General features: G+C 42.1%; 2 protein-coding genes across 7 annotated transcripts in view; one reads left to right on the top strand and one right to left on the bottom strand.

The window, feature by feature from the left end:
• Window positions 1–123: 123 nt before the first annotated feature.
• On the bottom strand, window positions 124–7,477 carry orai1b (ORAI calcium release-activated calcium modulator 1b). Its single transcript, XM_006640227.3, has 2 exons — window positions 7,105–7,477; window positions 124–2,398 (listed from the first exon to the last, which is right to left on the bottom strand). The coding sequence occupies exons 1-2, from the start codon at window positions 7,216–7,218 to the stop codon at window positions 1,826–1,828; spliced, it is 687 nt and encodes a 228-aa protein (XP_006640290.1). The 5' UTR covers window positions 7,219–7,477; the 3' UTR covers window positions 124–1,825.
• Window positions 7,478–8,467: 990 nt separating this feature from the next.
• kdm2bb (lysine (K)-specific demethylase 2Bb) overlaps window positions 8,468–23,363 on the top strand; it is a 78,234-nt gene continuing 63,338 nt past the window's right edge. For 2 of the 6 annotated variants that reach the window (XM_015366126.2, XM_069182302.1), the window contains exons 1-6: window positions 8,469–8,908; window positions 9,677–9,821; window positions 10,340–10,418; window positions 10,706–10,752; window positions 17,095–17,273; window positions 17,941–18,047. In XM_015366126.2, coding sequence (XP_015221612.2) covers window positions 8,876–8,908; window positions 9,677–9,821; window positions 10,340–10,418; window positions 10,706–10,752; window positions 17,095–17,273; window positions 17,941–18,047 — 590 coding nt within the window. In that variant the 5' untranslated portion in view covers window positions 8,469–8,875. Of the gene's footprint in view, window positions 8,909–9,676; window positions 9,822–10,339; window positions 10,419–10,705; window positions 10,753–17,094; window positions 17,274–17,940; window positions 18,048–21,328; window positions 21,400–23,363 lie in introns of those variants that run through there. The other 4 variants (XM_069182303.1, XM_069182304.1, XM_069182305.1 and 1 more) reach the window with 4 other exon arrangements.

The following is a 23,363-nucleotide window of genomic DNA, read 5'->3' as shown; positions in this document are numbered from 1 at the left end:
AGTACCGAATTGGAAAAGGATCTTAGTAGCAATGATCAATGTTCACCCCTTTGCACTTTCTTTAAATAGCGCAATAGACAGGAATCAATTTAGAGAGTGACACAAAAAAAGCTCTCGAGACTCTTCCAGGATACAAAAGGTATATTTAAATACCATTGCTTTTGTGCAGTTTTTGGACATTTACAGCTTTCAGAAGTTTAAAAATACACAATTGACAAAAATAATTTAATGAACAAGCTGATTACACATTCACTCTTGGTATACTTTTTTTGGTTAAAAAATAGTAAGACTAACAAACCTATTGTAATCATCTGTGCACTAGATAGGTTTGGAAATATATTATATTTAGAAGTACCCTGAATTGTAGGTATAGTACAGATGATCAGAAGTTTACTCATTTTGTTAAGCAGTTCAATACTTAAGTTAAAGAAAATATATCACTGAAAAGCATTTTGCAGTCTTAGTTTTCCTGACTTTTCTTGGTGTGTGTGTAAAGAAAAGATTTCCATATACTGTACATTTAACAGTCATAAAATATTAAACAAAAGTGTTTTTCCCCAGTGATCTTGAACAGCATTTCATTAAATACTAATAAGTTGACCTTATGAGTATAAAAAACAATCTTGTCATGGTATTAGCTAACACAGTCTGTATCAGTTTTGTAGCTTCCGAATTTAGGAATTCATGGCTTGTGCTGTTCACTCAAGTCTTCAAATTATCAGGAAGAACAGGATCCAGTGTAGCGGTCTGGCCAGAGCATTTCTTAATTCACTACTTCTTAATGGCCAGTAGGTGCCAGCAGTGGGATGCATTTCTCCCTATTGCCAACAATGATTACAGTAGACTCCATTAACATTCACCTATTAAAAACACCTTTTTCTTCGCCACAAAATATATAAATACAACTAAATTCCAAAATTAGTTTCAACATTTTCTTTTTTGCTTGAATGTACCTCTACTAATGTATCTTTCCACAATAGTGGAATAGTCAAATGCAGTGTTAAGATGAAACAATTTTGGTTCAAAGAGCCATATTAAGACTTGGCACTGTCCTTATGAAGCTAAACCCAACTAATTTATGTTGTGGTTTTAAAGATGCTAGTCCCTTGATTTTCAGTGAAATATTCAAGGGATCTGTCATTCACCTTATATTTTCATATCATCACTATACAAAAGCAGTTTCATCTTATGACAGATTATTAAAAGGGTATTAAACAGGCACATTGAACAAAGATTCTTGACTTTGCAGACTCATTCTACAATGCCTTTTTAAAACTTGTTAATGAGGTAACCACTACAATTTAAGGCAACTATTCTTGTGAAATCTCATTGCTTTTTTTAAGCAATATATATTTATTTTTTAAAGCTGTATCAAGTTCAAAGAAAACATTTTACAACTAATTGCCTCAATAATGATCGAATACTGTAGCAAAAGTAATGCACTGCACAAAAATCATTCAATGTTCTAGGTTCTCTTTCTTACAATTCATATACTGATAAGAGGGGGCAAAATAAGAAAAACTGCAGAACCCTACACAATCCAATCAAAACTTAAAAATGCATGCGCTACTGCAGTGCTAAACACCTTTATCCGTCGACTGTAAAAATGTAACCTCTGCATTTCTATATAAAATATGCACAGATATGCAAAACCCCTTGAAACAGCAGCAAAACTGTACAGTAAATCTTACAAATGATGTTTTCTAGGCAACAAAAACCAGTCATTAGTTTAAAACAGTAGAACCCGTCCATGCATCAGGTAACATATTACAGTAGCCATAACAATCAAGAGTTCAGTGGCTCAAGTGGGGCGTTTATTTTCCGTTTAGGGAAAATGACTGCTCGGTGACTGCATCGGAGCTTCTCTGTGGTCCAGCTGGTTCTGGAGTCTGGCAAAATTGGAAAGTTCTTCCAGCTCCTGGAACTGCCTGTCTGTCTTGTGGCTGACGAGCGACCGGTAGAAATGCACCGCGAAGACGATGAAGATCAGCCCGAAGGGCACCATGATGGATGTGGAGGCGATGGCCGCCGCCTCCCCGGCGCTGATGGTCTCGGTGGCGTTGTGCTCGCCGGACGGGGACAGGGGGTTCCTCTTGACGGGCAGGAACTTGACCCAGCACAGCAGCACCACCTCGGCCAGGAAGAGCAGGGTGCCGATGACGGTGGAGAAGGCCCAGGCCAGCTCGATGTGCCGGTGCATGCGCTCGTGGGGCGACTCCTTGACGGAGTTGAGGTTGTGCACGTTGCTCACCGCCTCGATGTTGGGCAGGATGCATGTGCTGATCATGAGGGCGAAGAGGTGCACGGCCACCAGCACAGTGGTGCAGGCGCTGAAGGCGATCAGCAGGCCGGGGGGGTAGTCATGGTTGGGCTCCAGCTGGACCTCCACCATAGCTACCTGGGGGCGGCAGACAGAAGACAACTTTCACTACTCACAATCCAGATAAAATCTGTCGAGAGGAGAGAGGTCCCGTGTCGTCTCTCCCGTGTAGTCTTACTAATGGTCAGAAAATGTCCGAATTGCACTTTTTCATGGTTTGAAAGTATATACATTTTAAAACTTCAAAACCACAGTTTTTCCACTGCATTTGCTTTTAAGACAGAAACTAAGAGCCTTGTTTTGGTATAGCTTCCGGTCGTTTTCCTGTCCCCCCCTACCAACACGCCCTATTTGGTCTTCGCGAGAGCGTATATAAGTTGTGAAATGTTGTGAAAAGACAAAGCCGTGTACAGAGCTCCATGAAGTCAGAATCCCACTGGGGGTTTCCAGCTTCACGCACCCCAGTTCCTCTTCTTCCGATTGCAATGCAGATGAGCTCAGAGTCTGTGGGGATGGGCTTAATATGTCAGTATCCAATTCACCAGAGCGGTCAAAGCCCTTATTGTTAAAACTGCCCTGGGATGTAAACTAAATAGAATATCTTCCCAATGTTTCCTGGATAAAAATCAGACCAAAGAAAAGTCCGAAAAGCAGAAGCTCCAATTCTAAACCATACTGACTCCATGGCAATTCTTCATCCATGCAAAGAGGCAGGAATAATTTGGGCTTGTGAATAAAGCATTTTTATTGTTTTTCTAAAACCGGAAATGAAAATAAGGGTGAAACAATAAAAATTTAATTAAAAATAATTCAGAACTGAAGCTCCCAGTCATACCTGATGCTATTATCTCTTTGGTGCTTGTTGTGATCAATTATTTAATGTTTCAGCATCTTTAAATGTCAGGCCAAGCGTGTCAGGACTCCACACACCTGTCTTTAGAATTTTTTTATCTAAAGTTGACATGCGTGCGCTGGTAACAGACATTTTCACTGTCTTGTGGAAAGGCCTTGAATCAGAATTTAATGGAAGAAGATAAATGAAGGTTATGCTTCCTAAAACATTTTTCCCCCCTTTTCAATCAAATGATTGAAAGGACGAGCCTCGTTACCAACAGTTACCATACGAGAGGCAGTTTTAAAAATACCTCATGTCGGGGTGCACAACAGGTTTAATGAATCAGGACTGAAAAGGAAAAGGCTAAAAATAAATAATACTGAGTATGCCTTTGCTGTAATGTGGTTATACATTAACCCTTAATAATTAGGTTAATTCCACACTGAAGATTGCAAAGAAAGATGTTCTGGCTATTAAGCATTCTACAGGAGTAATGCCTAACATCAGAAGAAGGCTCATTAGCTGAAACATTTTTTCTCTGTTTCAGAGAAAGCAGAGGAATCCTACTCCACTGGGCCCCTGAGCAAGGCCCTTAACCCCAGCTGCTCCAGGGGCGCTGTACAATGGCTGACCCTGCGCTCTGACCCCCAGCTTCTCTCTCCCTGTCTGTGTGTCTCATGGAGAGCAAGCTGGGGTATGCGAAAAGACAAATTCCTGATGCAAGAAAATGTATGTGGCCGATAAAGTGATCTTATCCCATCTAAATGTTAAATGCTCTGCTTTTCCCCACCATTTCTAAACCCTACAATAGATAAGAACACGAAAACCAATAAATAAGTAATTTCAAACAGAAAGTGTCATAAAGACCTAAGCAAAGGCATGGCTAAAACTGCTACAGCACACAATCCAATCCACCAACCTGTGTTAGTACTGAAAGTGCTACTTTTATTTGAACATTTTTCAGCAAACTACTGATGGCAGCATCTGTACCATTAATTGAGATTGGTTGGGAATCCGCGTGGAGATGAGCAGCCGAATCACTGAGGCAAATTAAACAAACACCGTCTACAAAGAGTTCTGAAGAAGGTGACGAGCATAATGGAACGTGTGGCTCACCCCCTCCGCTGTGAATTCACACTGCTCCCCTGCGGGAGACACCTCACCAGGTAGAACAGTAACAGACTCCGGAAATCTTTCATCTCAGCTCTGGAGCTCTCTCCCAAAGGATATCGGAGAGTCACCATCTCTAAACTCCTTCAAATCCAGACTTAAAACCTTCTTCTTTAGAAGAGCCTTCACCTTAACTGGTTCTGTTCTTTACCCCTCCGCTCTTACTGCATTTAGTACCACCATCAACATACTCTCATTGTGTACTCTCATCTTGTGTATTTAGTTTTTTATTGTTGTTGCTGCTGTTGTCTTTCTATAAAGCGCGTTGAGAAGCCACCTTTAAAGGCACTATATAAAGTAAAGTTTATTTGATCACCTCTGCAATCTCACTCGTAACGTAAAGAAGCTCTCTTATCACCTGAAACAACGCTCTACGGCGATGTTTGTCCTTTGTTGTATTGCTGTGTTACACTGTTGCAAAACACATTTCCCCCAGAGGACAATAAAGCTTGAAGTGGAATTAAACGGAAACGCCCTGCGGACACTCCTCAATGTGCAACAGAACAGGTACGATTTTCAGAATGAGTGAAAGTGATCGCAGTGGAATGATTGTAGAGCAGATAAAGTCTAGGGTGTTCCTGTATAACCCCAGATCACCTCCAGTTTAAACCAATGCCTCTTATAATCTAAACCAAGGAAGACGGGGTGCAGGTACTCTGCCAGTGTACAGCCACACAACTCATTTGCAGTGATCTCTGTTCCTACCCCCCCCAAAACAAAAATCAAAACCCCACTAAATGCACTCCTCCTTTCGTATATTTCACAATGACTGCTCTGCAATAAATCGGTATGTCGGCGCAGTGCAGGAGCCCGGGGTTCATTGCCGGACCTGGGGGGCTACCTGCCTGGAGTTTGTGTGGGGTTCTTTCAGGAGCTCCAGCCTCGCCCCACAGCCCAGTAGCATATTGGCGTGGTTAATCGGGTTCATTGGCTTCTGTGAGAACTGGGCCTTGTGTGAGCGTGTGCAAGTCTTCGTCTGCCCTGTGCTGGACTGACTGGTGTCCTGACCAGGGTGCCCCCTGCTGGGAAAGGCACCGGCTCCCCCGCGACCCTGAACTACAACCTGCAGTTAGAGAACGGCTGGGTGGGTGGGTGCCAATATAAACATTTCCTAAGATGTTCGATGTGAGTTTTCGGCCCATTTGGAAGCCACTCAAGGCAGAGCTCTGGACAAAGCAAGAAGAATTGCTTCCTCCAGCACAGTCGGGAAGGGAATCCCTGCCATCCCTGGGAATCCCTGCCATCCCTGCTTCCCAGACACACATACTTGCTACAGGCACATCGAGGTGCAGAAAACACAGGTTTTGTGTATTCGATTCCTGGGAATAATACATCACAAAATCTAACTATATTCCTTTTTAAATGTAATAGTGATATTACAAATGACAGTAGTTTAAAAAAAAACTCAATCAAAAAAGTAGAGGGGGGCTCCCTGTGTTTTATTACGGGGAATTTTGGTGCTGTGCTTAAAACAGAACTGTAGCTTTGTCATACAGATGAACTATTCAGTGCAATCTATTACAGGTTCGAAACCCTTTAAAAAGCAGAAAAAGACTGTTTAAAGATTAGCCTGCACAACACAGATACATAAATGCAGCACTGTCAAACCTTTCCAAGACGTAAATGACTGAATAAGTGCTATGCCAGACTTACATTCTTTCTACATGCAGTACTCGAATGGAAAATCACCATCTTGGTATGTAGGCAATAAGAAAGTATAGCATTCGTTAATGGATAGCTATAAGACTGTTTTTTACTAACCATTTCATATCTTGGCGCTGGTTTTACTGCCAAGCGTTATAAAAACGGGTCAATTGTACTCAATGTCAGTTTTGCCACCCTATGCGCACCCAAAGAAACAATGACGAGTGTAAAAAATGCAGCACTGGAGATCTGCAGTGGAATACCGATAAAGGCTAAATTTATTATTCTAGTGGGTTGTGTACACTGGTTGCACCTTCGCATAATTTACCAAGAACATCTTAGACATATACTGTCAGAATTGCACAAACACGATCAGAATCTCACGGGGCTCAATGCGGACTCAATTTACTTCCTGACTGCAAAATCCCACCCCGAATTTCAAGGCGTGAAAATTAATGAATAATATCTCGGCACACAAAATGTTGCCATACGGGTGCATTACTTTACCAGCCGTTCGCCCACGTGAAATCACCATAAAATGGCAAAATGTTGTTCGGTGCATCAAATGCCCCTATGAAACTCTACTAACTGAATCTGACAGCTTTGAATGATAAAACTTCGGTGAATTCGGGGAGTGGAGTTAATGCAGAGCTGCAGTTCCCCAAGACGGCGCAGCTCTCATTGAGAATTTTGGGGTTCAAATGCAAACACGAGATCTCCAACCCGACTTAAAACATAAAATACATGAAATAAACCAATTGATTAAGCAAGAGGTACGGGCAGCGCAGATCGTTTTAACCAAGATCAAAGCCAAAGGCATGTCACTGTCAGGACGCTGAAACAAAACCTGCACGGCACCAAAGACGAACAGGAAATCAAATCATTATCATGACGGGGATTGTTGACACGGCAGCTAACTTGGAAATACAATAAAAACGATACGAAACTAATCTGAAATCTGAAAACATCACACATCTCTATTAACACCTCTTCGTGCACCGGCACAAAAAGGCAAGTTTAACTGTCAAGGCACGCTCGTTTCCCTTCAACGGGGGGGAAAAAAAAACCCCACTTAACGACAACTTTAAAAAAAATAATTCGGCGCCCTTCTCGGCCACATAGTAGCCGTACTCACCATTGCGAAACCTGAGAGAAGGGCTGACGTTCTGCTCGAAGCCTTGAGCTTGGCTCTGCTCAGATAGAGCTTCCTCCAGGACAGAGCCTGCAGCGAGTGCTCGTTAAGGCTCATCAAGGAGAAGCGCTGGGCAAACTTGGGCAGGCTGCAAAACGGGCCGCTTCGCGGTTACGACAGGATCTTCCGTTTGGAAGAGCAGACCGTCCCAGCCTCAGGAGGCGGCCTCATGAGACCCTGCGGTTCAAAGACTCCGGGACCGGGGGGTGCGGGGGGGGGGAGCAACGGGCAGCCGGCTACCGACAGACCGCTCCGTCTCAACTTCTTATCCACAGAGCAGAGAGAACAAGACGCCCTCTGTTTCCCAGAACCCTGTGCGGCTACCCGACGCAGCGCTCATATGTGACACCCCGCCCTCATGAAGGCGGATACCCCCCCCGAGTCGACGGGGTCCTGTTGGAGCCGCCATTTGGGCCGTGCAATTGGTAGTTACGGATGCAACTCTGAAGGGTCGAAGATATTTTTGCATGTCCCTCCCCTATTTTGACAGCCTGCTTTTTTGTAGCAGAACTCATTTAGCTGTAAAGGCTTCTGTCCCAGTAAACGGAGAACGGTGGAGCTCAAATCACTGGTCTACATTCGAATTTTCTATGTCCACAGTGTGAACGTATAAATCAAGAAAATACACGTAGCGATTTAAACAGATCCTTTTAACTTGAAGCTTGCTTTTGAACTTTCCAGGATCGACGGCCATTAATCTTTCCGGAAAGGAATACGTGTATTTGAAACAATACACATTAAATCAGATTTTGGATTCAGAGCTTAAGTTCCAAAGAGGTTTTCAAGGGATACGTTGGACTTTGTTTCATTTGAATGCGGCTTTTGAAATGAGGGTTAATGCCGAAAAAACATTTTTAAATTATGCAATATCAGTTGTACAATAGCACAGCACTGAATCAGTACTTGCCTTTAAACACCACATTCAGTCGACATGCAGTACATACTAAATACAGTCTTTTGCGATGATTATCGCATTGTCTATCGTGTTCTGGAGCAGGGCCGTCGGCATAGTGCGGAAGATGTTACGGACATTCCCCGTGCCATTTGTCCCCGAAAATAAAACCACGCACACGCACACGCACAAAGACCGCTAACCCCCATCGTGGAATGTCCACGCGAGGACGGCCGGGGGGGGTCTAGACTTCGGTTAAACCATTTTTAACAAGGGGAGGGACACCTGAAACCAACTCTGCAGAGCTAGTGGCCGGGCTATCCGACACGTTAGCAACAACAAAAAAGCGATGCTGCTGTGCGTGTCTCTCTCTCTCTGTGTACATGCACAATGTCATGCATCTGGAGAGGCACGCTGCATGCACGCACCGTCTCTCGCTTTACACAACACACACAACAGCTGCAGCGCCTGCGTGCATGCTTATTGCAGACTCGTGACCCAGAAAGAAAAAAAAAGAATCAGGGTAGACGTGACTTTAGGATTGTTTTATTGGAGCAGCACCGCATCGAAATACAATTGCTTTTATGCTGTTGAAAACTATGAAGAACGCGGGGATGTAGGCTTGAAGTTGTGAATAAAGATGACGCATGACGCTCTCTAGCAATGTTTTGATTCTTTCGGCCGTGACGTCAGCTCAATACTATACAAAAATGGTGCCTACTTAGTTTGGAATCGGAAAGCAAAGTGTTTTCTAACTTTAAATGTAGCATTTTCGGCACAATGCGGGGCTAAAGTGGTAAAACTGGCGAATTCTCCAAAAAAATGGAGGCGCACGCAGAATCTGGACGCAGACTGGTGTGTAGTTTTACCCTATCCTTTTATAGCCAGCCTAGGAAAAGGGACTGAAAGTGTAAGAAATCTATTTAGAAGCATTTTCGGTATTAGAAACAACATTTTAACGTTTCACACTGCTTCACACTGTTTTGCGGCATATCGATGCGTGCAGATCTAATTTCACAGGTTTCGGTGAATTACATGTATTGGCGCAGCAATGTGAGGAATCTGACGCTGGACTTATTTTTGTTTTTAGCGTTAAGAACGTATCCCCGTTTTAAATGGTGGTAAGAGTCGTGTGGCACAGCAGTGTGGCTAAGCCCTGTCTTGCAAGGCAAATAATGACTGGAAACATTTAACTAGCGTGCAAACGCTGTATATATTTTTTTTTATTTAGGCTTGATGGGCCTAGGGAGTTACATTTATTTAAATAACGCTGTGATGCGTGCTCCTGCTGTGTTGTAAAAATCTTAACAATCTTAAATCTCGATGCATTTTTTTTTTACGGGCGCAGCTCGTGTTGCTTCAAATTAATAACGTGATTGGTAAGCAAAGTGTCTTACCTGAATGGTTTAAATATTAAAACAGGAATTTTTAAAAATATATAAAAGCAGCACCAAATGGGCATCGTGTTACAAAAGTTAGTTAAATATTCGCATTGTTTTTTATCGTTGCATAATGCATACATGAGCTCCAACGAAGGGTACTTGATTTAAAGTTAATGTCGGGGGTGGGGAGGATGGCCATAGTCGATTTTACTTTTTTTTTAAATGTAATTTTCAAACACAGCGCTCCATCGGTAGGAGAATGTACGACGAAAATGAAGATCTGTCGGATGTGGAAGAAATTACGAGTATCCGAAGTTTTAATTTGGAGGAGAAACTTAAAAGTGATTCATATAATACTAACTACGTGGTGATGATGGACGGGAAAGGTAAATATCCTCGCCTCTGAGTTCCATTCATAAAAAAATATATATCCACGCCTTCCGACCCAAGCGCCATCTGCTACAGAGTGCATAGTGAAGGTCACGCAGTAGTGGCTCAACTCAAACCCGTGTTCAAGTTTGTATTTTCCCGCCTGGGTTTGCTGTGCAGGGAAGTACTGTCAGGTGCACAAAGAGCTTGAAGTCAAAGCCTACCCATGTTGCTCTCATAGTTATGCCTTAATCTTTTTTTAAGCTTCAAATTGCACGGCACCAAACGTGACGAATAAAAAAAAAAACCCGGTGTAAATAGCCAAGAACCACACAGGCATCTACGTTATCCGCATGTGAGTGTGCAGAAATAATATTGAATTTTAATGCTAGGATAATCGATTGTATCACCTGCCTGGGTACGGTCTGGCCACATTTAATCATAAGCAGAATACGCACTATGAGGCGTAATGAAATTTTGAATACTGTTAAATATGGAAAAGTTGTCTAGCTGCGTTTGCAATTTTGTCACGCAGATTTTACCTACGAGTATGTGCAAAGAGAAGCGCTCAAGATCCCCCTAATTTTTAAAACCAAAGATGGACTGGGAATAAGGTGAGTGAAGACGGTACATTTACGGCTCATGCACTGCACTCATTTAAAATCTCATACAATTTGTAAGAAACCACAAATATCGATTAATCATAATAAAATTAAATTAACACAGCCTAGTAGAATGCGTGTCGTATGTTTCGTTTTTTAGTTGATCGAAATGACCAAAGCGGGACGTGTTAGATATGCATCAAGTGTAAAAAAAAAAGTAAAACTAATTTTGATCATTGGGAAGCACACTTCGGTGCAATGCAAATATCCTAATCGTGTTTTTTTCCTTATTTCGGAAGGATGCCAGATCCCGACTTCAACGTAAGCGAGGTTAAAGGTTTGGTAGGTAAGTAGGACTTCCATGTTTGCTTTAAATCGTCAACAGTGCCGTTTTAGCCCCCCTGTGAATAGCGATTTTGGGATGTTGTGCAAGCTCCTCTGTATTTAAAATAAGAGCAAACCGGTTTGAAAAAATCATAGCGGGATTATACCAGATTCGTTTTAAGTCGGCGTATTAATATTACAGAAATATAACTTTGTTTTGATCCATTTTACTTTTTAACTTGTGCAAAGCTGGTGTAAAAGACGCCTAAGGCGTTGTGTTGGTGTAGCGTTTTTTGCTATGAAGCGAATCCCGACTAGTCCAGTCTCCCTCTGAGAGTTAAGCCATTTTGCGGGTACAAAGCTGAAGGCATTCTTCCGTGGGTCCACAGCAAGCTTATACCGGAGCAGCTGAAGACAGCATGAATCAATTTGTGAGGGTATAGTCAAATTGAGATGAGTCATGTTGTATCATCATGCTGAACTGGAATTCTGCTGTCTACATTTAAATCGTAAAAAGTCATCCAACATATCCCTGTAATGAAAAGAGCGCTCGGATATTTCTGATTCTGCGAAGCAGTTACTGTCGTATTTTTGTTGAATTTAGAACACTACGTATTATTTACTTTGTAAAGTCTTATTACTGTAATCATTAATGCACGAGACAGTGTTATTTGAATGCCTTAACATACTGTGTTACAGAACAGGCAGATTGATGAGATAATATACTATTAATCCCGATGACGATTCGCTTTGGTGAAGCTACATCTGATAGGAAAGGGTCCAGCTCCTTCATCTAAGAACAAATGAAAAACTGAGGGATGAATGACGGTTGCTGCAGGTTTTGTTTACACTCCAGATTAGTTTTCCTTTGAGGGGATGAACCCACCGTTATTTAGAAATACCAAAGCATGTTATAAAAAAGGACTGGTAATGTAACATATCTGCTGTGTGTCTGGCTGTATTTTTTTTTTTGACCTCACTAATCTTAAAAGCTCTGTGGGTGAGCTATACAGTTATGCATTGGTGGTTTAGCAGTAATTAAACTGTCGCTAGCAGGTTCTTCAAGGATTCCTTGGAGGATGGGGAAAGAGATGAATTCAGAGCTGCAGAACTCTCCTCATGCTGTGTTGGGTTCAAATCTACTGTTCTTCTCTGAGGGACTGGACAGCTATAATAGGCGGGCTGTGCTTTAAGCAGTCTGAAGAATCTACTGTGCATCCACATGGAGTCAGTAGATTTGCAGCATCTTTACACCAATCAAGTCTTCCAGGATCTTAGCTAGGGCAGTTGCATTGGTAGGACGTCAAGGGTTATTGTTCAGGGGGTCTGTTGGTATAACTAAAAGTGCTCTAGCTTTTGCATTCAATTTTCAGATGGGGTTAAAATTGCAGCTTTTGCGTCTGCTCTGTGCAGGTGTCTGCATTCATACAGTTTGTCGTTTTTTTTTTTAAGCAGTTCTTGAATGTTTTACATCGCAGGTTGATAGCCTAGAAGCGAAAGTGTTAAAGTTTGTGCTAGCACAGTCAACTTCCGATCTGAGTTGAGAGCCAGGCGGCCTTTTGTATGAATGGAAAGCAACACCGAGCCTGAACCTCTTGCAGGTGGGGTGTGTAGATCGGGAAGTTTGTCGTCAGCGCTGGTCGTGGGCGGCGCAGCAGCAGCAAGTGGAAATTACAGCTGACTTTGAGAAGTGCAGATAAACCCCCAGTTTCCTGCCGTAGCACAGGATGACTAGAACGAGCTTCCAGGGCATGGTGATTGATAAAGATGCTGCTGTCTAAATTAATGGAGGTTGCAAACGCATGTCTGGGTTCTTTATTTTTTACACATTTGTCCTGTCTTGTTCTATGCTTTGGGTGACACATCTTTAGTGTGGCAACTATTTAATGTCCCTCATCCATTTCTAGCTGGATTGGGGCTTTTGGCAAAACATTCCTTCCAGTAGTATGGACAATGCACTACTTTTAATGTTAACTATCAACAGTACTGTTCCAGTGAACTGGGATATCTTCCAGGTGTTTGAAATCATATGAGGATGAGACAGAGCATTGCCATGCTACCTCTGCTGTCGTGGCAAAAGACATTCTTGTAGTTGCCATGTTTTAGGAATCAATGTTAAGTTCATTTTGGGTCAACAGCCTTTCTTTTTTTTACAACAGCTGTTTGTTTAAAAATAAGAGCCTTCCACGAAGAGAGACGCCTACATGTTTACATTCCCGTACTTGTGAGCTTTTGCTATCAGCTCTTTTCATTTGCGGTTTCAAACCCCACTCAAGTGAAAGGCTGCCCAGGGAGGGGGAAAAAACACAGCTAAACGCAAATCTGATCTCCACTGTGATTTACAAGATGAAGTCATGTGGCTTCTGAAAAAAGTTTGGTTTCATTTCCAGGATGTTCAAGGATGTTCTTTCATTGTCAGTTTGTCAGGTGTTACTTTTGGGTAAACTTTGTCAAATTATTTCTTGCATGGATATTCATCTATATATGTACACACATTATTACCTAGATTTTAACTCCTGAGATCATTGTGTGATTTAGCTGTGGCATGTCCTGAGTTTATATTCCTTATACATTTTACACACACCTTAAATTTGTTTCCACCTTTAAATAGAACTGTACATTCTGCACTTCAATTGCATGCATTGTATAGTAACTTTCTGTGCTCCCTGTGCATTCTAATGCTCTTCAAGCAAGGAAATACTTAGTTATAGTAATTAATTGGAGGAAAGCAGCAAAACTTTCACGTTCTTCTAAAGCTGATTAGATGAGAGTATGTGACTGTGAAGCTGAAAACAATTTACTTTCCTCATAGCTATTGTTTTGGAGCATCACTATTTTCATGCTTTCCCCTTGCATTCTGAAAGTGACTTTAGGAAGGAAATGTTTCAGCAGAACTTACTTTTTGCAAAGTGGTAGAAAGATTTGTTGCTTTCCGGTTGAAAAGGGAACAGAACAGAAAGGGAGATCTTCCTGTGGTTCTCGGAAGGTCATGTGACCGGCGAGAGGCTCCTCCTGGATTCCCAGAGCTGTCTAGTCCAGGTGACGGGGCTGCTACTCTAAGGAGCTGGCTTCTGGTATGGCAGTACCACATCTGGTTTTGTCATATGACTTTTAAATAAAAGAGAATTTCTTTAAAAAAAGCAACTTGCAATGTTAAAAACCCAAAAGCACATTAAAAAATATTGGATTACTGCATTAGCAGCCTGAATGGTTTACTAGAGGAGATGATCTTCATTGTGTTGCTTTCTTATTGATGGGAAAAAAGAGGGGCATTTGGCATTAATCACCACACGGTCTGTTGTGTGCCTTGTTATCGCAAGGAAATATGAACTTCCCAAGAGGATTGACGGTATAAGTTCTAGTTTAAGGGAACTGAAGAAGCCTGGAGATCCTCAGTGCTGTACAGCCACTTTAATTCTCTACAGAGGAGGAGCTCTCAGCAGCACACTGACACTGGTACTCCCACAGTAACTCCTGCAGTGGAAGAGTTCGCTGCTAAGAAGTAAAAATAAGAGAGGAACTACAGTAAGGACTGTTTCAGACCCTCACAGCCAGCAGCTGTATCACCCTATAACTCACAGCTGGCAGCCCACAAAAAACTAAGCAGTTGTGAGCCTGGCTAGTACCTGGATGGGAGACCTCCTGGGAAAGCTAAGCCTCCTGCTGGAAGAGGCGTTAGTGGGACCAATAGGGGTGCGCTCTCCCTGCAGTCTGTGTGGGTCCTAGTACCCCAGTATAGTGAAGGGGACACCATACTGTAAAAAATGTGCCATCCTTTGGATGAGATGTAAAACAGAGGTCCTGACTCTCTGTGGTCATTAAAAACCTAAGGGCATTTTTTGAAAAGAGTAGGGGTGTTAAGCCTGGCTTCCAGACCAAATTTCCACCTGGCCTTTACCAATCATGGCTTCGTAATAATCCCCATCTATGAATTGGGTTTTTCACTCTGTTCTCCTCCCCACTCATAGCTGATGTGAGGTGAGCGTACTGATGCACTCTGGCTGCCTACAATGTCTACTGCTACACATTGGTGGTGGTAGTGGGATTCCCCATTACCTGTAAAGCGCTTTGAGTGGAGTGTCCAGAAAAGGGCTGTATAAGTGTAAGGATTATTTATTTATTGCAGCAGCAGGTTTGATTTTTGCCTAAGTGGACATGGTGTGAGTGGCTCATGAACTTGTCAAACGTTAGAAGGGTATCTAATCTCTTGGACAGTTGTTGGAATAGGTTAAGTGGAGGAGCTAATTTTTTTTAAAAGCAGAACAAAGATTCACATTTTACTCTTTCATTCCTTCAGGATCATTCTGAAATAAATACAGCATTTGAAAAAATGAGTTTAATAACCTCATTTGCCTTGTACTGGCAACAGACCAGAGCACCCCCTCTGAAATGTTCTTTTTGACTTGTTTCTGTGAATCAAACCATAGTGATAATGGGCGAGGAGGCTTCGTAAAGCAATTAAAAATTGCTCATCATTCACACCCTTGCTCTTTAGATTTTTCTGAAGAGCCCTGTGGCTTGTTTTGTGCTGAGTATTTTTTTTATTCCTTTTGAAAGGAGCCCTGACTTCCCTGAGTTGTCTGAGAAGGCAGGCCTGGAGTTTTCGAAAGTTGCTTGTTTTGGCTGTCTGCAGTGTTGGCCTGAGCAGACTGACTGGGAGTGTGCATGACAGCTGTCCCACAAGCGGTCTTCGCAGTGAAACCCTATTCCCTGAGCGCTCTTGTCATGCCAAGGGCTGAGAGCTGCTGAGAGCCGCTCACAAACACAGAATTGCACGCTCCTATCAGGAACTTCCTGTGGAAACTGGAACATATTGAGCTGGCAAAGCACCCGGATAATAATTTGGTTTCTTTTCTAATGGTGGGTGTGTGGTTTGAATATGAAGAACGGGACTGCAGAATAGCACTCATGAGTGTGATGTGTGATCAGGAAGTGTATGTTTGCTCTCTTATACAGGTTGCATAGATCACAATCTCGTGCTGTAAGCAGGAGTTTAACTTATGCATATTGGATGTAACCTGCCACACAGCTGGACATAAGAAAAAGTTGTCTGTGTTCAGCAATTAATTTTTGTTTTTGGAAGGTAGTATTACAGGCAGTTCTTGCACAACCTCACATTGTTTGCATGGAGTCATTCACAGCCTCCATCTGCATTAATAACTAGTGCCAGGCAGGCCTGCGAGTCGCCAGCCAGCATTTACACTACAGAACATGGAGGTTGGCATATTCATTTATCACTGAAGGCCGACGGGGATACTTAAGCCAGCCTGTGATGTCGGTAACTGGAGAGGAACAGCTGGGAGATGTTAGAACCGGACAGCAGGACAGGAAATGGGCCCGAGATTACAGAGTAGAAAATAAGCGCTGTTACTGCCCGGCTTGACAGGTGCTCGTCTCGGCTTACACGGCAGCTCCCTTTCTCTTCATATTTGTTTTTGTTCTCGAGAGCTTTTTTGCTGTGTGTACAGTGCCCGTTCGTCCGAGGTCTGATAACGGGTAAACCTGCAGTCCTCTGTGAGTTTACTTAGCTGAATGGCACACGGCCTGCAGTCTGACACCCTGTGAGGAAAAGTTAAAGAATGTCCCCTTAGGATCCTTATATAGGGAGTCTGTTCAGTTGTAAGGTTTTATCTAACTATTACATGCTCATTTTTAAACTAAGTTCAGGCGTACTAATAATCTACATAGCAACCGTGGTTGCACAAAAGTCTGGCTTTTTTCTGGCTGTAGCGTTTCACTTTTTTTTACTTCGGAGCTGTATTTTGTACACAAATCAACAGTACCGTAGAAGACTTGTCGCAAGTGCAGATTCTTGGGTTACCCACAACAGAATTACACATAAACAGAAAACGTTTGTTTTGAACCTGCAGGAACGGTGGAGGGTTGCTTTGTGCTTGTATTGCCCCCTTGTGGTTTGTCGCTGGAAGCCAGTTGGCAGCGCTAGCCTGCAGCAAGTTGCTCCCTGCTGCACTGTACTTGCTCTTGCGTTTTATTGTTGTGCTCATGAAAAAGGTTCCAAGCTTCACATCTTGATCTTTAATTTTATTAAGCCAGAATGCTTACTGTATTTCTTTTCTGAAAAATCAGGCATTTTAAAAAAATAGGCCTCCATCTTTTAAGAGCCTTAGGTGGTGTGATTTCTGAATTTGTTCGATTGCATTAGGGGCAACTTGAAATTCAGGGCTGTTCTGAGTGAGGAAGTGTTCATTTGTTGGCTTTTGGCGATGTTTTCGTGAGAAGGAGCGCAGGGGCAGACTGGAAGTGAAGTCTCCGTGAGTGCAAGGCAGCGCCGTCTTCGTGTCGGCGTGCGTCTGTCTCCAGGAGCAGCACGGGCTCTGAAGCTTTTCCGTTTCCGGCGCTGCAGGAAGCCGCAGAGCTGTGGATGTGATGGACGTGAGCACGCAGAAAGGGACTGAGATGAGCATGGCCCAGTTTGTTCGTTACTACGAGACCCCCGAAGCTGAGAGGGACAAGCTCTTCAATGTTATCAGCCTGGAATTCAGCCATACCAAACTGGAGAACCTCATCAAGCGCCCCATCGTGGTGAGTCACCATGCTTGTAGGGTCATGGGAATCAACTGCAGGGGCAGTATACCTCTTTTTATGGAGAAATCAAACAAGACATTCTTGTTCTTGAGATCCTCTCACCTCCATCCACCTGGCAGTTCATTGAAGAATTAGTGACATTGGCTTTCTGTTCAGCAAAAGCCTTTCGTTTCATTTTTTAAAAAATGTGCTTGCCACTTCCGCTGTACATTCAAAATGCCCTTGCTGACACTTGGAATTGGAGCCAAATGCAAAATAAGTCTCTGCAAAACAAAAAGCCACGAGAGGTCAACTTCACCGAAGTTATCTGTGAAGCTTCGATCCGATTCTGCCTTCAGTGCAGATCAGAAGTCTCCAGTCCTGGTTCTGGAAGGCCAGTGTGTTTATATGTTTAAAGTCCAGCTGGGCTCTTAATAGCTTGAATCAGCTCAGTTTTGGCTTAATTATACCAGTCTCTCCCAGCTCTTCCAGTGCTGAGATTTTAAAGAGACTTTAAGTATCTTTTCAAAGTGCTTTACTGGAATAGTAAACGCGACACACCGTTAACACAAATGAAAACGGTAACAGCAGATATGCTGTTCCTCTGGGACCAGGACTGGGGCACCCCTGGTGTCGTGTCTGGTTCAGGAATAATCTGGCAAGTTTTTCTACATTCCTCTTTCAGGTAGATCTCGTTGACTGGGTGGACAACATGTGGCCTCAGCACTTAAAAGAGAGACAAACAGAGGCTACAAACATCATTGCAGACATGAAATACCCCAAAGTTCAGAAGTAAGTGTTGTATCTTTGTTTCACGTTGACAAAACATGGCACTTACATAGTGCAGGGATGAAGACCAAAGTTTCCTTTTACTTTATTAGGAAAAAGATGTGTTCACCATTGCGTGTTATCATATAAATCATAATAAAAGCATAAACTGATAGAGCAAGGCCAGTGATACATGCTGAGAACGTGGACAGTAGTTTAATTCTTGATTGCATGTGTTTGTATACATTTGTATTATAACAACAAAACAAAGCTTCAAAGCTGTAAGGTGCTGAAACAAATACCCAGTTTAATTGTGTTCTGGTGTGTTCTTATTTTACTTAAATTTATAAGCACAGTATTAATGCCTTCAGGGTGTACTGTTGGCCTTTTTAATTTTGAAAACAGTTTTATTTTATACTTGTGAAAAATATCTGGCTCACAGGCTGTTGTTTCTCTTCTGATTGAAATGTAATGGGCAATTCTAGGATAGTTGACAAGGGTTGGTGCTTCATGAATAAAAACGGAGAAATGCTTTCTGTGGAGGGTGATACTCTACTAGGAGGTATTTGGGTGCAAATCCTGGCCTAATGATGTGTCGATAGGGTCCTTAAACCAGTGGGTGCAAGGTGTTTGTGCACAGTGCAATGAAGCTGGAAAGCTGGTAAGGTTTTATGAATCCAGATTTTAAAGGCAATAGTGGTTGAGTGTCGAGGAGTGGGATTTATTCTTCAAATCTTCTCTGAAACCTTGGCCTAACAAGTTCTACTTTTTGTTTGCGAAGCACTGTTCCAGAAAATCACTTTCTCGGTTTGCATTTCTTCTGAAATATGTGGGAAGGGTTCTCTAGAATTAAAAATGATTGATATTTTAGCTTTGAAGTTTCCAACAGATCTCTGAACAAACGCCGGCTGTTTGTGGAGAAGTTCTGTTCAAAAACTGGGCAGCCGGAATCGAACTGAATTTGCAGGCGTCAGCCGCAGAACCCCCAAGACTCCCCTGCCCCCCACTGGAACATGAATCTGAACAGCGTATCGCTCTTCGTCTTGTAAATATCAAGATGGGACAGGATCAAATACTGGGGGCTCCCACCTCAGTGCCAGTAACTATTTAGATGCAGCTCAACCAGCCAGTTAAATCTATTTCTGTGGCTGTGAGAGGCCAAGATAAGATGAGAGCAGGCAATATTCTTTTTTTAGGACAGAGGTCAAAGAATAGGGACAAACCTGTCCAAAACATTTCCATATCTGGGATCGCTCAGAATGAGCAGAAACGTGTCTACAACACTGCACGATGGACTAGCTTCACACGCTTGTGTGTACAACAGTCAGACAGGTTACGTGAAGAAAAGTTGTAATCGTTTTTGATCATTCAGTAACTTTTTTTTTTTACTCTGTGACAGTCAAGTCCCCATTCTCAATATTCACAGTTGTTAAGGTGTTGAATGGACAGAAAAACAGAAATGGAGGAGGGCAGTCCCTATGTTTTGCCACTGAAGTACAGCAGTTGATAAACTGGGTTTGTAGGTGACAGCCCCTTTCAGGGGATATTATAGGCATGCGTTGCAGAGCACACGGGCTTGCAAAATGAAAGATGAGTCAGGTAGATTCTAATGAGGCTGAACGTACATGAAGGAGCAAAGGCCATTCTCTTTGCTAGAATTTGCATTACTGTATTGCTCTGCTTTATGAACTAAAATAAGAATTGCCTGAAAGGAGTTTAGAGCACCTACAAGAGTAAGAATACCATGTTGCCACCAGACACCAAGGGTGTACGCTGCAGATATGGTTTTAAGGTGGAAATATGTAGATGCAGTCATGCGCTACATCAGCTGCTGCTTTAAACACCTGGGCTGTTTCTACCAGGTTTGTGGAACGTTATGTGAAATGTTGATATTATCTGACTGGCCATCACTGAGCAAATAAAAAATTTAACTGAGTAATCAGCTACAATATAGTCTCTAAAAATAAAACAGCCTCTGTATGTTATCTAAAAAATTAATAGTAAAAAATTAATAGAAATGGAAATCAGTAGGGCATCTGTTTTGTCCAGATTCAGAGTCTATGCAGAAAACAGCCCAGTAAAATTCAATCGAAAAATTGCAATGTATCTTTCTCATTAAAAGAGAACAGCTAGGACGTTTATTTCCTTTTGTCTGTCACAAAATGTAATGCCAGATAGTCTAGGTAGAAAGTCCAGGGAGGAGAATGTCTTTTTCTGAACCAGATATTCAATGTCTATAGCGCTTTTTAATCATTTGAAGTGTGCAAGCTGCTTGCTTGATCAAGGGGGCTTTACTTATGTTCAGAGATCTGAAGGAATCTTAAGTCCAGATCACTACAGATTGGGACATTATTTGCCGTCGCTGCAGACACTGACATTGAGGCTTAATAGATGTGAATTAGCGCCATGTTTCAGATATTTATTCTGAATGGAGTTGTGGGTTTTGTTGTTATTCCATTGTGAGCTGTTTATGGGCAAGCCATTATTTCCGCTTACTGTGCATTGTCGAAGATCTGTGTGAACCAGGTAAATATGATTCAGTAATTCAGGAAAGATGTTTTTCTTTTAAGATATAGTGCTTTTCTGATGCAATACTGAACATCTGCCCTCTATCAATACGCTTAGAATGTAGTCAGCAGTGAAGAAATGCAGGCGTGCCCATATTTAAAACTAGCATAATGTGTTTAACACCAGGTTATAAATGCAACCATCATATCCCAAAATGTGGGATATGCATTTTAACACGAAAAAAGTCAGCTGTTTGCCTGGAGGTCTCACATATTTCACATTGAAAAATCGGGTGTTGCCATTTTTATGTTATTTTTCCTCACCTTAGGAGTATTGTGATGCTATTTCAAAGCTGTCAGGTCTCTGCGGTTTAAATTCTCAATGGAAAAAAAATTAAGCAAGATCGCCCTGTGCATTCATTGCAGAAGGATCTGGGTTTCATTGCATGGAGCGTGGCACTTTCAGCTCGGCAAAGGGATAGTAAGGTTTAAATGCAGCTGGGAATCCTGGATGGTACATGTGTGCTTTGCCAAACATTGTGGCTCTTCTTATTCTGTAGAGTTGGTGGTGGCAGGTCAGCTCTTTGAAGAGGACAGCAGATTCCCTCTTGCCGGGAACTGAAGGAGCTGTTCTGAAGAGCAGCACAAGGTCATTTTGATAAAGCAGAGGTCAGCAGTGAGCAACCCATTGCTCGCCCATTGGCCAATCAGGAGCTAGGGATTGTGCCATTGCTCCTTGTCTCTACTGTATGTGTAGAAAAACTGTTCTTTGAGAAGCTGCAGGGCTGGTAGGGAGAACTACATATGTGCCTTGGTGTGCATTTTCATTTATTTTAATACATTTTAAGCTGTCCTGAGCTTCTGGAGGGGTAAGCTTCTTGATTAAAAAAATAAAGGGAAGTTTTGCAATTTTGGCTGCATGCTTTTGTGGTTAAAACACAGAATAAAGTCAAAATTAATGAGCTAACCATGGGAAGTTAAAAACATTCCATATAGTGATGAGAAACTTATTGACATAATCAGACAGTATTATTCTAATAGATAAATTTTTTTTTTGCCCTTGATAAATGCAGAATGCAGTCATTTAATAACTGAAAAACAAAAATAAGGAGCAAGTATTAGGTGTTTTAGGTGTTTATTTTATGATGACTTCTGTTTCCATTTAACAGCGTAGTTAAAAGGTAATTTTCTCTTCACTAGATCCTATTGCACCACATTGTTTTCATTGCCCTCCACGAATGGGATTTTTTAAATCAAACTTTAATAAAATATGATAGTTGAGATTACTGTACAAACATCACAGTTCTGTTAAAAAGAATATTTTCGGGTGACTCAATCACCATCTCTCAAAAATAAATGAATCATTAAATTGCAAGGCTGAAATGTGAATTAAAGACCTCACAGGGCTGGGGACCAGCATCACTTTTAAACTTGTATTGAGAGACAGCCGTAGAGAAACATGCCGCAGCAGTGATGTGTGTGAAAGCTGTTCACCTTATCTCCTAATTAGTGCAGTATTAGTGGTTCTAATTGGGAGAGGATATCAGCCTAGAGCAAGTTTAAAGGGGCAAGAAAAAAAAATAAACGCAAAAGCATGGGACACCAGGAATTTGAACATGGAATCTTCAGTAATGGGTTTAACACCAGAAATAGAGGCAAATTATGGTTGCATTACTGGGAGGACCGTGAAGGATATGTGCTATTTTTAACCCCGTTTCTGATTGTAGAGTGTATAAAAAGTTCAGTGCAATGAGATAACAGAGCTGCAGGGGAGGCTTTCATGTTTTTGTAGTTGCGCGGTGTCTAGATTGGATACTTTTGTCCCCCCCCATGCAATATATGCAATATGTGCATGCACAGCAATGCAGCAGGCACTCGTCCAGTGCATCCTCCTCACACAGTGCTGTCTGCTGAAAGCCAGCCTGCGGCTCTTATTAACTTTTCGTGGATCATACGGCATCTGGACTTGCGTGCTGCTTAAATGGAGCTGCATTTGAAAGGCTTTAATGGGGTGGAGAAATGGTGGCGTGAAGCATATCTCTTGCAATGCCTCACTGTCCTCTGCTGTGAAGGTTGTGCGCTGTTGTAGGTCAGGACTTGTGTTCTGGTGCAGGGGGCAGGGGATTTAATAATTCACGACTGTATTAGTGTGCACAGCGGTGTGTGCCGCAGGGTGTCTGGGGGCAGAAGAGGGCACTGATTGTTGTGAAGCAGAGTATATAAAATGTGGTGTGTAGTATTTTTCGTGTCATTGTTTGGTTAGTCTTTCTGAAGCTGTCGGTAGTCTATTTGCATTCATTACTGTTTAAATTCGGGGGGGGATTCAGCTTTTTGGTCTGTTAAGCCATATAAAGTCCTCACTTGCTCTAGAAGAAGTGTCTCGCGATGATGACATCACCCAAGGCCTCCAGCCCAAGTTGACAATGGAAGACGATAGAGGGAAGAAATCCGTTCAGATGTTTTGGAGGGCAGATTTGTTCGTAGTGCCTTCTTGCACTCGCATACAAATATTTTTACATCATTTTGGACATTTAAGCTGTTTAAATACTAGGGAAATGCCTGTAGAAGTGGAAAAGTGGAATGCACTATTGCCTCACACATCAAAATTAATCTTTTGAATAATGAGCACTCCTAATAATTATTCAGTCAGTACTGTTATTGCCCTGTAGGATAGACTCTATATGGAAATGGCCTTATTGGTTCTGACTTATGGTCTCCAGATTATTTAATGTCTTAATACAAAATATACTTTTTTTTAGACTAACACCAGCATGTACAATAATTTGTTTTTGTCTATTTAAGAAGGCAATTCAGAGAAGCTAGGATGTGTTCT

Source organism: Lepisosteus oculatus, chromosome 22 (genome assembly GCF_040954835.1).
Source record: "Lepisosteus oculatus isolate fLepOcu1 chromosome 22, fLepOcu1.hap2, whole genome shotgun sequence".
Taxonomy (NCBI): domain Eukaryota; kingdom Metazoa; phylum Chordata; class Actinopteri; order Semionotiformes; family Lepisosteidae; genus Lepisosteus; species Lepisosteus oculatus.
This window is presented reverse-complemented; position numbering and strand designations above follow the sequence as displayed.

Excerpts from the sequence above, each read along its gene's own strand:
- orai1b (XM_006640227.3), bottom strand. The coding sequence starts at position 7,218 with ATGAGCCTTAACGAGCACTCGCTGCAGGCTCTGTCCTGGAGGAAGCTC. Across the intron at positions 2,399-7,104 it reads TTCTCTCAGGTTTCGCAATG|GTAGCTATGGTGGAGGTCCA; the intron begins GTGAGTACGGCT and ends TGCCGCCCCCAG.